We start from the raw sequence: 13,174 nt of genomic DNA, 5'->3' as shown, positions 1-13,174 counted from the left end.
GCTTGAACCCCCTTCCCCCCTTTGTTTCAGTCAGTGACATTTCCAACACTGTTTTTGCCCCTGGTGTAGTTGGTCGGCATCACGTAGCGACTGACTAATCCCATTTTGATCCAATAAGTGTGTGTGTGCGTGTGTGTAGAAAGAGGGAGAGAGGGAGAGAGAAGGGGGGGCCGTGGAGAAAGCGCAGCAGAGGGGGCTGGTGGTGGGAGGGAGGGAAGATTGATCCGCGGCTGTTAAAATCTTGTTCTGTTTTTTCTTGGAGTGAGGTTTGTGCCTGCCGACTTGCCTCTCCCGTCCAGCCTCTCATCCGCGGCAAAGAAGAGCTTTTGAGAAAGGAAGCCTTCACATTTTTAACAAGCGAAGATCTACAAATACGTGATCAAGCTGGATAAAAAGCACATTGGTGTTCTTTTTTCGTGTTTTCTCTTATGTTTTCTTCTCGTTGCTGAATGAGAGAGAGAGAGAGAGAGAGAGAGAGAGAGAGAGAGAGAGAGAGAGAGAGAGAGAGAGAGAGAGAGAGAGAGAGAGAGAGAGAGAGAGAGAGAGAGAGAGAGAGAGAGAGAGAGAGAGAGAGAGAGAGAGAGAGAGAAGCAAAAGACGGTGCAGGTTCTGGGGTCGATCTGTCAATGTGATTAGGTAAACCATTTCAAGTGCACGCATTCACTTTTATTTCTTCACAAACCGGCTAAGTAGACCTGTCTTTATTTGAACTGCAACTCTTGTTTTCCAGAACCAACCAGACTTTGGATGATGTTTTTTCAAGACAACTGCTAACTTTCTACGTTTAAAAAATAAATAAAAAGATCGGATTGCATTTTTTCCCTTCAAACATTTTCGAGGTGATGTCATCGCGCTGTGTTTTGGCTGGTATTGTGTCGGAGCTCTGGGAGGACCGCAACCAGGCAACCAGCGGCTGAGACTACCGGGGAAGTCCGGGAAATCAGGTGCAGAGAGCGGCTGTCATTTCCGCGCTGTCGCGGGTGGCTGGGTCCGCCACCCAGTCACAGCTGTTCCCATCCTCTCCAAACTACCCCTCCCTCGTTCCCTCCCTCTCACCTCCTCCCCGTCTCTGTTTCATTCAAATCTCTCCATCTCCCTCTGAGCTGGACCGCTCCGGGCTCTCATCTACTTTACTGGACACTATTGGTCGGTGTCCCCTGGGCCAAAGACTCGTTGACCCAGCGTGGGGGCGCAGCCATGACCGAGTCCGCCCTACAGCACCCTGCGCCCGCAGAGCCCCCGTCTCCAGGTCGCTCTCTGCTTCAGGCCGTCCAGGTACCCCGCCTCCCGCAGCGCCTGACCTTGGCTCGCAGAGATTAGAGGGACATACCCGTCGCTACAGCCTTATCACGGACTACAAACCACTCACCAACCAGTCCGTCTCTGCTCTCTTAGTCAAATGAATAATTGTGGAAAAGTTTACCATCGGCAAGTATATCGTTGCACTGAAACATTAAAAGCTGGATTACGCATGAGACCAGCGCTGGGAAAGTAGTTAATATTCCCGATTAGTCTACGCATCCCTGGTTCGGACAGACAGTGATTTCATCATTCCTTCCAGACGGTGAGTGGAACGGAGTTTTTTTTTTACCGTGAGCGCGCGTTCACCTGTTCCTCTCCACCCCGGGGGCGCGCAGCCGTTTGATCCCCTAACCTCGCCCAGCCCCTCCCCTCTTCAACGGCCGCCGTGACAGCCTCTAAAGGTTGCCCGCCGGTCACAGTGGCACGGCCACCTCAGCCTCACACCCCGCCCTTCCCGCACACTCATCCTCGCCGGGGGAACCGGGGCACGCCGCCGATGCCAACAGGAGTGTCTGCTGACTCTTTGACCCTCCACTTTATTCAGCGGATTAAAAAGACCGACGGAAAGTCTCCGGACTGTCGGACTGGCTCTAACCGAGCGAGGGGGACTGACTCTGGGTGAAGTTCCATAGTGGAGGGGGGAAGCGATGTGGTCCTTTCTCTCTACGCTGGCTGTCTTGTGAGTAAATCCACTTTTACCACTTTACAAGAAAAGGTTACTTTGGAATTTGCTTAATTGTAGTTACATCCTGGCTACTTTTCTGTGGGAATTCATGAAGCCCTGTGTCATTGCTTGTAAAAAGGGCTATACAAATCGACTTTGATTTTAATTCTGAAAATTGCCAGGTTTTGTCCAGCTGGCCAGGCTTGTTGTTCTAGAATGAAAATGATGTAAGAGTAAACTGGGCACCTGCCTGCGGCTTCACTCATATCTGTCACCATGAGAACGTGGCAGAAGGTCAGGCTGTGATTGCTCAGGGTCACAGGGTCACGGTTATGACACATTAATGATGTCATAAACAGCAATAGCCTGCTCCACTTCCTGTTAATATGATCTAATCTTGACTTAATGACTTAAGCCTATTATACGTGCTGTTTCCTTATTGAGGGAATATCAATTGCTGTGACTATAATGTCAAAGAAACATGATTCAGACTGGTTCATTGGAAAGTGATGAAATACCAGCCTCGAATCAAAGGGCGGAGGGGATGCAGACCGGCAAGTTGCTTGAGGTTGACTATTTGAGGTGTGTCTCCGTTAAAAGCGAGGGATTTATTTTTCTTTCTTTGTGTCGGCTGCACTTCTCCCAGATGGCAGTCATCTCTAGATACTTCTCATTCCTCAGCCAACCTGGACAGGGTGTGTGCTGCTCCCCCTACCCCCGCCCACACCCCTGTCCCCCCCCCAGCCCACCCTCCCTTCCTACCTTCATCTCTGCTATGATTGCACCAGACATGTGCCATCACTTTCCTCATGCTCATTATGTAGGTTTATGCTCCGAGAGAAGGAGCGGTAATAAGAAAATGACTACCTGTGACCAGTATCAGATGAAGGGATGGGATGAGACTCAGGTCTGTCTCTCTCTCTCTCTCTCTCTCTCTCTCTCTCTCTCTCTCTCTCTCTCTCTCTCTCTCTCTCTCTCTCTCTCTCTCTCTCTCTCTCTCTCTCTCTCTCTCTCTCTCTCTCTCTCTCTCTCTCTCTCTCTCAACCTCTCTTCAACATTTCATGCATGGTTCTATACCTCTCTGTTCATCTCCACCTCAAATATTATGGGGCCTTGGAAACCTCACACCATTGGTTCTCCTCACTAACCACAAGCAATATCTTCATAGTCCAATGCTACTGGATGAAGGCAGATGTTCTTCAGTCGTCCTGCTCTGTACTGGAGCCTAGTATGTGCTATAAGTGCTCTCAGAGCACTACCAAAAAACAAATCATCTGAAGTACTCATCTGTGCTTGACTGATCTTACTTTGCACAACGGAACCAATGGCTCCAAAGCATGAAACCCCCCACCCACCTGTTTGCTTAAGAGTCAAACACTCTACCGTGATGACCCGGGTCGGCAAGCCCCACAATGAGGCTAGGAGCTGTCCTGGTTAACTACAACTGAGGTCCAAGGCGGAGCTAACCACCGCTCCATCCTGGGGCCTATTAGGGCTATAACCGCTACGCCACACTCACACTCACATACTCACACCCCAACCACTTCTCCGCTCCACCCGGGACCGCTGCACCATGTCTATAAACCCCAGCTCCGGGCTGGGGCTCGCTGCTCTGACTCTTGGCCTACCGCGGTAACCACTGTTGCACTGCTCAAAACCACGGCTGCACTCGGAGGCCCATACGAGCCCTCCCAGCTCCGGTTGCAGACTGGGGCCCTCTGCTCTGAGGCCCTCTGCTCTAGTGCCCTCTGCTCTGCTCTGAGGCCCTCTGCTCTGGGGCCCTCTGCTCTGCTCTGAGGCCCTCTGCTCTAGTGCCCTCTGCTCTGCTCTGAGGCCCTCTGCTCTGAAGCCCTCTGCTCTAGTGCCCTCTGCTCTGCTCTGAGGCCCTCTGCTCTGGGGCCCTCTGCTCTGGGGCCCTCTGCTCTGGGGCCCTCTGCTCTGCTCTGGGGCCCTCTGCTCTGGGGCCCTCTGCTCTGCTCTGGGGCCCTCTGCTCTGGGGCCCTCTGCTCTGGGGCCCTCTGCTCTGCTCTGGGGCCCTCTGCTCTGGGGCCCTCTGCTCTGCTCTGGGGCCCTCTGCTTTGAGGCCCTCTGCTCTGCGGCCCTCTGCTCTGAGGCCCTCTGCTCTGCTCTGAGGCCCTCTACCCTAACCAGTGATGAACCTGCAGGGACGCAGGTTCATGATGTCAGACTGATGCTTGTTTTGGCAAGTGCCCAAGGCTTCACCGGGCTTTCCCTCCTTCCCTCCCTCCCTCCTTCCCTCCCTCCCTCCTTCCCTCCCTCCTTCCCTCTTGTCTCTTGTCTTACTCTCCTCCCTCCCCCCCCTCTCTCTCTCTCTCTCTCTCTCTCTCTCTCTCTCTCTCTCTCTCTCTCTCTCTCTCTCTCCCTCTCTCTCTCTCTCTCTCTGTCTCCCTCTTATTCTCTCGTTTTCTCATCACTCCCCCCACACCCTCTCACTCCCGCTCCTTCTCCCCCTCTTTCCTGCTCTCTCCCTCTTTCTCTCACTGTTTCGCTCTCTCTCTGCCTGGCATACAGAAAGTGTCTGTGGTTTTGAGAGAGTGGGAGAATTCAGAGTCAAAGCACTTATTTCTCGGTCTCTGTCTGTCTCTTTCTCTCTGTCTCTCTCTGTCTCTCTCTCTCTCTCTCTCTCTCTCTCTCTCTCTCTCTCCTCTCTGTCCTCCACAGCATCAGAAGGGTAGTGCTGGTGTTTTAACAGCTGAGAGTCCTCACCACGCACAGACAAACTTTTCAGCTGCGCAGGCAGAACGCAGAGTCCAACAACGCAGCCTGCTTTCCTGCATCTATTAGCGCTGCTTAGGAGCTACTGTGCCCAAGACAGTGTGTGCAAGTGTGATGTGTGCACACCTCTCTGTACACATGTGTTTGTGTATGTGTGCGCACTCCAGGTGCGGTGAGTGCAGACCTTTCTGCATAAGTGACTGCCTGTGTGTGTGTGCGTGTGTGTGCATGCGTGTGTGTATGTGTGATGAGTAGGTCAAGAGGGAGTGTATTGAGTATGTATATTGCAAGTAGAAATCACCTTCTTACTCGGCTGTTATTCAACTTCGTGTCTGTCTGCGTCTTACACCACCACATTAATGGAGGCATCCCTCACTCTCAAGCTACAGCAGTACATACATAGCTTTCCTTCACTCTCTCTCCTTCTTTCTTGCTTACTCTCTTTTTCACTCTTTCACACTCTTTCTGTCTCGACCTCGACTATTACTATTCATATCTGTTGTCTGTCAATATTACTCCCTCTATCGATGTCTCTCCCCTCTTTCTTCTCTCTCTCTCTCTCTCTCTCTCTCTCTCTCTCTCTCTCTCTCTCTCTCTCTCACTCTCTCTCTCTCTCGCTTGTCTTTCTGCAGTACATATGTCTTTGCTTTGGCCCAGCTGTCAGCTGCCTGCTCCAGCCAACTCCTCCACACCCCCTTGCCATGGCGTCACACACACACAGGACATCTGAACATCTGTGTGTGTGAGGCCAACACAGTGCGAGGGAGTCACACCTTCATCCCCAAACACACAGCATGGGAGACAGAAGAAGGGGAGATAAGAGATGGCGGGATGAGGGAGAGTGCAGGGAAGGAGAGAGTAGGGAATAAGAAGACAGAGAACACAATACATGTGAGTGGACACCAGACCATATGGAGGTAATCATACACTTAGAAGCATTACGGTATGAGACATCACAAACACATCAGAACACAGCGGTAGTTCATCCCACCACTGACACAACTCAAATTCATTGAGCGTTTGCTTTAGTTTCCCTGGAGAGTCAGGTTGGTGGGATTTGAACATTTTGGACCAGCCCATTCATTCCATCGTGCCAGGCAAGATCAATCAAGCACAGCCACATCCCTCTGGACAGCCCCAGCTGACAACATCTGCCCTGGTCCAGCTGTCAGCCAGGCAAGCTCCTGGTTCAGCTGTGGTTGAGTCTGGTCATGAGGAGGTCAGAAACATGGTCCGACCTTGGTCCGAGGGATGTGAGGGTGGTCCAGTCTGGTCAGGTGTGTTTAAACCATAATGGAAAACCAGAAAACCAGAAATGATTTGGACCTAGGTCAGGAACATGGCACATAGGGGAATGTGCAAACATGGTCAGAAACATGGTCCGTTAAGGATGAGACTCCAGGTAAATATAGCTCACTAACAGTGTTGTTTCTGTCTCTGTCATTGTCTTTCTTCTTTCTCTCATTGTCTTCCTCTCTCTCGTCTGTCTGTCCTTGGACATCTGTCTGTTATCTGTTTGTCTGTCAGTCATGTCGTCGTGCCAACCAAGCACACACACCCTGTCCTGTGACTAATCACTCCCAAGAGAGGGGGCTGCGCTTAGAGAGAGAGAAAGAGGGAGAGAGAGAAAGAGAGAGAGAGAGAGAGAAAGAGAGAGAGAGAGAGAGAGAGAGAGAGAGAGAGAGAGAGAGAGAGAGAGAGAGAGAGAGAGAGAGAGAGAGAGAGAGAGAGAGAGAAAGAAAGAAAGAAAGAAACAAAGAAAGAAAGAGAGCAGTGAATCACATTTATCTGGACAATTAAAGTGAATTGAAACTTCCATGGCTAGGCTAAGGCTTTGGGTTGTGTGACATCACCGTACCCTCTACATTGTTCTCCTTGTGTGTGTGGCTAACTGGCAGCAAAACTATGGTATACGGCCACAGATTAAGTGTGTGTGACTGTGTGTCAGCTAGGTTGACAGATAATGAAGATAGGAAACATATTCGCCATGGGGGAGGGTTGTTGTGAAGAGGAAGGGGTGACCGTAGCAACGCAAGGGGAGGTGTCTGGAACGACGTAACGATGCAGCAGATTATCCCTTCACACGCGACCTGAAAAGAAGACTTGAAAGTGTGTCTTGGAAATATTGTCACCCCTGACACTTGTCAAGACAATCGAAACCAAGATATTTCACCTCCTCTCAGTGCCAGCACGCATAATGCCATGACAGCACATGCAAAATAAAGTATAAGTTCATGCATTGAGAGATGAGTATAATCAAATGTAAGGAAATGAAGATAAGCACCTCCTTTACCTGTCTAAATATATATTAAGCGTATGTATCACACACTAGATTATTATGAACTATCAAATGTGATGAACATGCACCAGGTTTGAAATGGTTGAGTTTGTTCTCTTATTAACATGTATATTATAACATATTTGACATAGTCATCTCTTCATGCTCTTTTTCTCTCTTCCTCCTCACAGATGTATCCAGATATTGCTGGTGATGTGCAATCCAATGCAGGTGAGTGTCTGGACATCGGAACTCCAGTGAGAACACACACAGAGCTGGTTTCACCGATACATAGCAAGCATACTCTAATACAAGTCACTGGAGATTTGGGGGAACTTTTATGTTCTAGACAAGCTGAATCATTATCAGATAGATTAACCTATAGAGAAATAAACATGTTTAATTGCTCATTTCTATTGTGCCTGTATTTGTTTATTTTTCTGTGTGTGTGTGTGTGTGTGTCTGTCTGTGCATGTGTGTGGGTGTCAAATGGCTGAGCGGTTAGGGAATCGGGCTAGTAATCAGAAGGTTGCCGGTTCAATTCCCAGCCGTGACAAATGACATTGTGTCCTTGGGCAAGGCACTTCACCCTACTTACCTCGGGGGGAATGTCCCCGTACTTACTGTAATTCGCACTGGATAAGCACGTCTGCTAAATGACTAAATGTAAACCTGTGCTTCCAGCAGGTGTTTGGCGTGGATGGGGTTAATTTCAGCGTTCATGTGGAAAACCAGACACGTGTGCGAGACGCCATGAGCCGGCGGCAGCACCGCGTCTACCAGCTCTACAGCCGCACCAGCGGCAAGCATGTCCAGGTGCTCGGGAGACGCATCAGCGCCCGCGGAGAGGACGGAGACAAATATGGTAAGACACACACACACACACTTCTTTTTCTATGTCCAGTGCACACCCCAATGCCCACTTGCACCCCGCAGACATGCAGTCGCACCACACACACACACACACAAACAGGCCTCCTCAGGCGTTGTCAGGGGGCATTGGAGCTTGTCTCAGGAGTACAAAGACCCCATCGACTGGCTGCTGACTCACTGATTCGCCAGACAGAGCCAGAGAGAATGAGAGTGAAAGGGAAAGAAAGAGCAAAAGAAAGAACTAGAAGGGGGGTTGAGAAGCCTGCCAGGTAGAGTGTTAGGCAGAGTGTTAGAAACTCATCTCCTTTATCGATCCCCCCATTGATTTCTCGTTCTCTCTCTCCTCTGGATTTAAAACCGCAGCAGGCGACCTCCTCCCCTTCTTTCCCTGCTTCCCCTGTCTCTCTCTTTCTCTCTGTAATGATGCCTAACCCATTCTTAAACCGCAGAGAATCAATGGAGGGAGGGAGGGAGGGAGGGAGGGAGGGAGGGAGGGAGGGAGGGAGGGAGGGAGGGAGGGAGGGAGGGAGGGAGGGAGGGAGGCGGTGAAACCCTTGCATTCGCCTCGTCTTCCTCTGTGTGGTTTGAACCGGGTTCACGTTACCGCCTCGGCCCATTCACACAACCAAGTTTCCCTTGCTTGGCGACCCCTGCTCTCCAGACCACGGTTCCCATGGTTTGTGGAGCGTGTCTGCTGCTGACAAACGCTCCTCAAAAGACAAGACAGGCCGCCCAACGCCACCATCAGGCTCAGACACCGACGCATTGTGAGAGAGAAAAGAAAAGAGGAGGAGAGGGAGGTGTAGGATGAGATTGTTGGGGGGGGGTGGGTGAAGGTATAAACATGTAGCAAGGGAGGGAGAGATAGGAGAGAGGGAGAGAGAAAGACAAATAGAAAAAAAGGGGTATTGATTTCCTCTGACCCCTTTGTTGACTAAGGTCGTGTAGGAACCATTTTAGGGATTTATTTTTAAACAGGCAAAGATGCTGTGTAAAGATATGGACTAAGTAAAATACAATTGGCTGGGGGGGTGGGATGGGTGGGATGGGGGGTAATGTTATACACTCAACCAGATGCTGGAAGAAATCATGAGAATGCGCACACACACACACATAAACACACACACACTCCTTTCAAACAACAGTCTCACAGACAGTCCAAATGTAGTCTCTCCTGCTTGCCAGTAGGTCTACCTCCTAGGCCTGGTCCGCTCCCTATTTCTTTTTTATGAGCTCCATTTGTGGTCAGCAGTCTCTAATAACCGTCTGTCCAACCAGGCTTATCTGACAACCATCTGCTCACACACACTTTCTACATCTGTCGGTGATTTATACGACCGTTTAATGTCGACCATGATTTCTCTCTCCTCCGTCCTTCTCCAGATCCTCCGCTTGTCTGTCAGTCACTTTTTTACCTTCTTTGGATAGTCTGAATCTGGTGTTGGTTGGCGGCCCTTGTCTGTACGTGTCTCAAATGTTTGTTTTTTTCCTTCGGTTGAACAAAGTCAAATGTAATCCCAATTTTTGGGGGGATGGCTAAAAGAACATCTCAAAATCTAAAAGTGTTGATTTTAGAATACGGCCATCGATATACATGGACATACAATCTCTACATACTTTTGTCTGTTTTTATGAATCTAACGTCTGTCTGTCCTTCTGTCTGTCCCTTCACAAGCCCAGCTCGTAGTGGAGGCAGACACCTTTGGTAGCCAGGTGAGAATCCGCGGCAAGGAGACCAACTATTACCTGTGCATGAACCGCCGTGGCAAGCTTGTGGGAAAGGTGAGCCATTTGGAAAGCCTGTGTGATCTCCTAGTCTACAACCTCTTGTTTAAGAGGACATCAAAAGTATATTGATACTTAAATTAAATTCAAATAAGAAGGTTGTCTTGATGTTGAGAGCATCTTTGTTTCAGAGAACATCCTCAAAGCATCTTGATGTTCAGCAATAGGCTACTCAGGACTTGGTTGGAACTCATTCCACAGATTGCTAATCAGACACTATTTTCTTATCTTTTTGAATGCGTGTTTGTGTGTGTGCACATCTATCCACTCTCTCAGAAGGCCAGTAATCGTAGTGCCGACTGCGTGTTCGTAGAGAAGGTTTTGGAGAACCACTACACAGCGCTAATGTCAGCGCGCTACGCCGGTTGGTACGTGGGTTTCACCAAGAGGGGGCGCCCTCGTCGAGGCCCGCATACCCTGCCCAACCAGCAGGACGTCCATTTCATGAAGCGCTTCCCTCCGGGAGAACAGCCTGACCTCACGCCTTTCCGCTTCACAACCGTCAGCAAGAGGAGCAAGAGGGTCCGAGCCACTGGTCCTCGCTAGCTAGTGACTAACCTAGCTAGCGGCCACACTGCCCTACCTAACAATTGATAACTGCTAATCGCTAAGCTAATGGACCAGGGCTACGCCCAGACTTCTTCCACCGGTGCCCCACCTGACGCTTGCCTCTACTGGGACAACAGTGACGTGCCTGTTAGTTGCCATTCCTGCTTTTCCTCCAGACCTCAATTACTTCTATTGGACCCTGTCCATCACCAACAGCATCTTGACCAGCCTGGCTGACTCCCTTGCACAGCCCAGAGACACTGACAAGGCCCCTGAAGGGTAGCTACATTTAGGCCCAGGGACATTTTTCCCTAGACCCACTAACTTGTGATGCTATCTGTCTGAGAAACGTTTGGGGTGATAGTCCCCCAAGGCATAACGAGGCCTGTGGGACAGCAGCAAGAGGGGGCAGGTGGATGTAAAGAGTCTAAGACCCGATGGAGGACAAACAGGATGTGCATGGAGGACACAGGAAGTCAATATGAGTGTAAGAAATTAGTGGACTAATTTGACTCTCTTATAACTCTGTCTCACTCCTTTTCTGAGGACAGATTAAGGAATGAATGCATAAATGAACGGATTGGGTGGATGGATGAATTGTTTGCGTGTTTGTTTGTTTGTTTGTTTGTTTGTTTGTTTGTTTAAATGCACCAAAGATCATTTGTGAATCTGGTTGGAGAGACTTGGGAGTGGGAGTATGCATGCCCCTTTTACTAAGCCCCTGACACCTCCACTGAAGAGACAGAAGCTGTACAAACTGGAATGTATAAACCAAGCTGCACCAAAACAAACACACCTAATCTACAACCGACCAAAGACAATTGGAGACCAACGACACAACACCTACACAAGTCCCACCCCCAGAACACGAAACCCTCTGCTTATAGGTCCAGAGGGTGATTGACGAGCGGGTGTGGGGGCAGGGTGCTTTCTCTTCATACTAGCGTTGCTATAGAAACGACCCAGGGGATGATGCTCCCATGCGAAACCATGGATACAGAATGCTGCTAACAAGACATTCAGTGGAACCAAAGTCTCATGATACACAAAAAAATATTAAAGGGAACAATTTATTAAAAGCTATATATATAAAGATGACAAAAAACTCCAAATAAGCGATCTTACTATGATTGTTACTATAATTGTTGTTATTATTATAAAATTATTTCACTTATTTATTTCAGCTCTGTGTGCAGCAGTCTTTCTAACATCAGTAAACCGTACAGAAATGTGTGTGTGTGTGTGTCAGATGGCTTCTCTACAGTGCAACTAGATCTGGTCTAAACTCACAGCCACAGTTCAGGGTTGTAGGGTTGGCCCGGGGTCCAAGCAAGCTGAGCTTTTGCAGCTGGGGTAGGTTTTAGCAGTCAGTTTTAGTCACCTCAGTCAGGCTGAGGTGAATGATCCCATTTAATTGCAACCCTGTTTGTGAGTTGGACCCCCCGCTCCCGAGAGCTCAAAGAAACCCCTGGTTTAATCCTCACTGGTATAATCATCATCATCACATCCTTTAAATGAATGTCTAGTTGTTTGGGTTTAGGACTATGCCATTCACCACTTATTACAAATGACTTAAAGCCTTAAAGGTGTATTACATACTGTATCCTGAACTGATCGGAACCACAGGGCCAGTTGTTGTGTCCCCTCAGTGGACTCTTTCATGATTTCATTACATAGGGCCTAATGAAGGATGTGTGTGTGGACGGATGGACGTAACTTGGGGTGTTAGGATGCAACAGCACATCTCTTACACCACACTCCTACATCCCTCCCCCCATATAAACACACATGCCCCTCTTTGCCTTCTACACATACACTGTCCTGGCTGAAGACCATAGAGGGGATGCCGCTGCCAAATGACCCAATCACGTCTGCAGACACAAACAGCTGACTCAGGGGGGAAAAAGGGCCCAACCCGAGGATTCCGATTCAGAGGAATCTGAACTGGGAAGGGGGAGGGGGGTTCTGGAACGTTGCAGCAGTTCCATTCGGAATGATGGAAATATTCCACGGAGCCAAACCCAGAGTGGAAGGTGTATGGTAATCATGTCGGGGAAGGAATGCCAAATATGTGCGTGAGAACGGAGCGGTGACCTGAGAGCTGCAGGAATTATGGACCAAAATCCCACAGACCCAAAGGAAGCACACACACCCATACTCACAAGCAAGGGGGGACTACACACACACACACACAACCTAGGGGGGACTACACACACACATACACACCGATACTCACAACCAAGGGGGAACCACACACTAGATTTACTCTACACCACAAACGCACACCTATACCGTTCCAATTACTCACATTGACTCTACTATATAAACCACACAGTATCCAACTATTCTGAAAGACCGTAGCCACACGTAACTCATATTCCAACATCAGCCACACTCTACTGGGGAGACACACACAAGGGAAGACTGGGAAACTAGATCCATAGAAGGTCTTTGTACCCTTAATCTTTCCAACTCTCCAAAACGCTATCAGGTATCCCAGAAGAGGACCTGGGCCTGAATGAGAGTGTAAAACTCTCCATCACCGTGCTGCTGATCAGTGGTAATCTATACCGTATCTCTTTCACATGGAGAACCGTGACACTGGCCCTGTATGGGGATCATGTTCATACAGAGGCCTGTGGTGTGTGTGAGCAGGTTGTTTTGGTACGGTAGCTTGGATGGTCCAGAGCTGGAGGGACACTCATATAGCAAGATCCAATTGGGATTGTGCTTATAGCACCACCTGGTGTCCACCCTTGGAAACAGGGCAACATATAACAACACCTTGAATTCTTTAGAACCCTGTCCCATCCACCTTTCTTCTCATGAATCACAGACTTGGTGACAGGGCTGGAGATTAACAGTGCTGAAATACACACACTTTGACCCACCCAGTCCTCTTTAGATAAGGGAATGATGGATTACTAAGACTAATCACTGCCCTCATCACATGTAATTGGTACAGTGACTAGGATGCAGGGGTGGGC

General features: G+C 49.3%; 1 protein-coding gene across 1 annotated transcript; it reads left to right on the top strand.

Moving 5' to 3' along the window:
* The first annotated feature begins 519 nt into the window (after positions 1-519).
* fgf18a (fibroblast growth factor 18a) lies at positions 520-11,370 on the top strand. The gene is made up of 6 exons (XM_084678769.1): positions 520-636; positions 731-1,981; positions 7,172-7,211; positions 7,665-7,845; positions 9,529-9,635; positions 9,915-11,370. Exons 2-6 carry the CDS (start codon positions 1,950-1,952, stop codon positions 10,182-10,184), a joined length of 630 nt encoding a protein of 209 aa, XP_084534895.1. The 5' UTR covers positions 520-636; positions 731-1,949; the 3' UTR covers positions 10,185-11,370.
* The last annotated feature ends 1,804 nt before the right edge of the window (positions 11,371-13,174 follow it).

Source organism: Hypomesus nipponensis, chromosome 1 (genome assembly GCF_054491055.1).
Source record: "Hypomesus nipponensis isolate SF chromosome 1, ASM5449105v1, whole genome shotgun sequence".
NCBI lineage: Eukaryota > Metazoa > Chordata > Actinopteri > Osmeriformes > Osmeridae > Hypomesus > Hypomesus nipponensis.
Note: the sequence above shows the minus strand (reverse complement) of the source record. Positions and strands in the feature narration are given on the sequence as shown.

What these genes read in the sequence shown, in the direction of transcription:
- fgf18a (XM_084678769.1), top strand. Translation starts at nt 1,950, where the DNA reads ATGTGGTCCTTTCTCTCTACGCTGGCTGTCTT. An exon ending in TGATGTGCAATCCAATGCAG is followed by an intron (nt 7,212 to 7,664) that starts GTGAGTGTCTGG and finishes CTGTGCTTCCAG; the next exon opens with CAGGTGTTTGGCGTGGATGG. An exon ending in AGAGGACGGAGACAAATATG is followed by an intron (nt 7,846 to 9,528) that starts GTAAGACACACA and finishes TCCCTTCACAAG; the next exon opens with CCCAGCTCGTAGTGGAGGCA.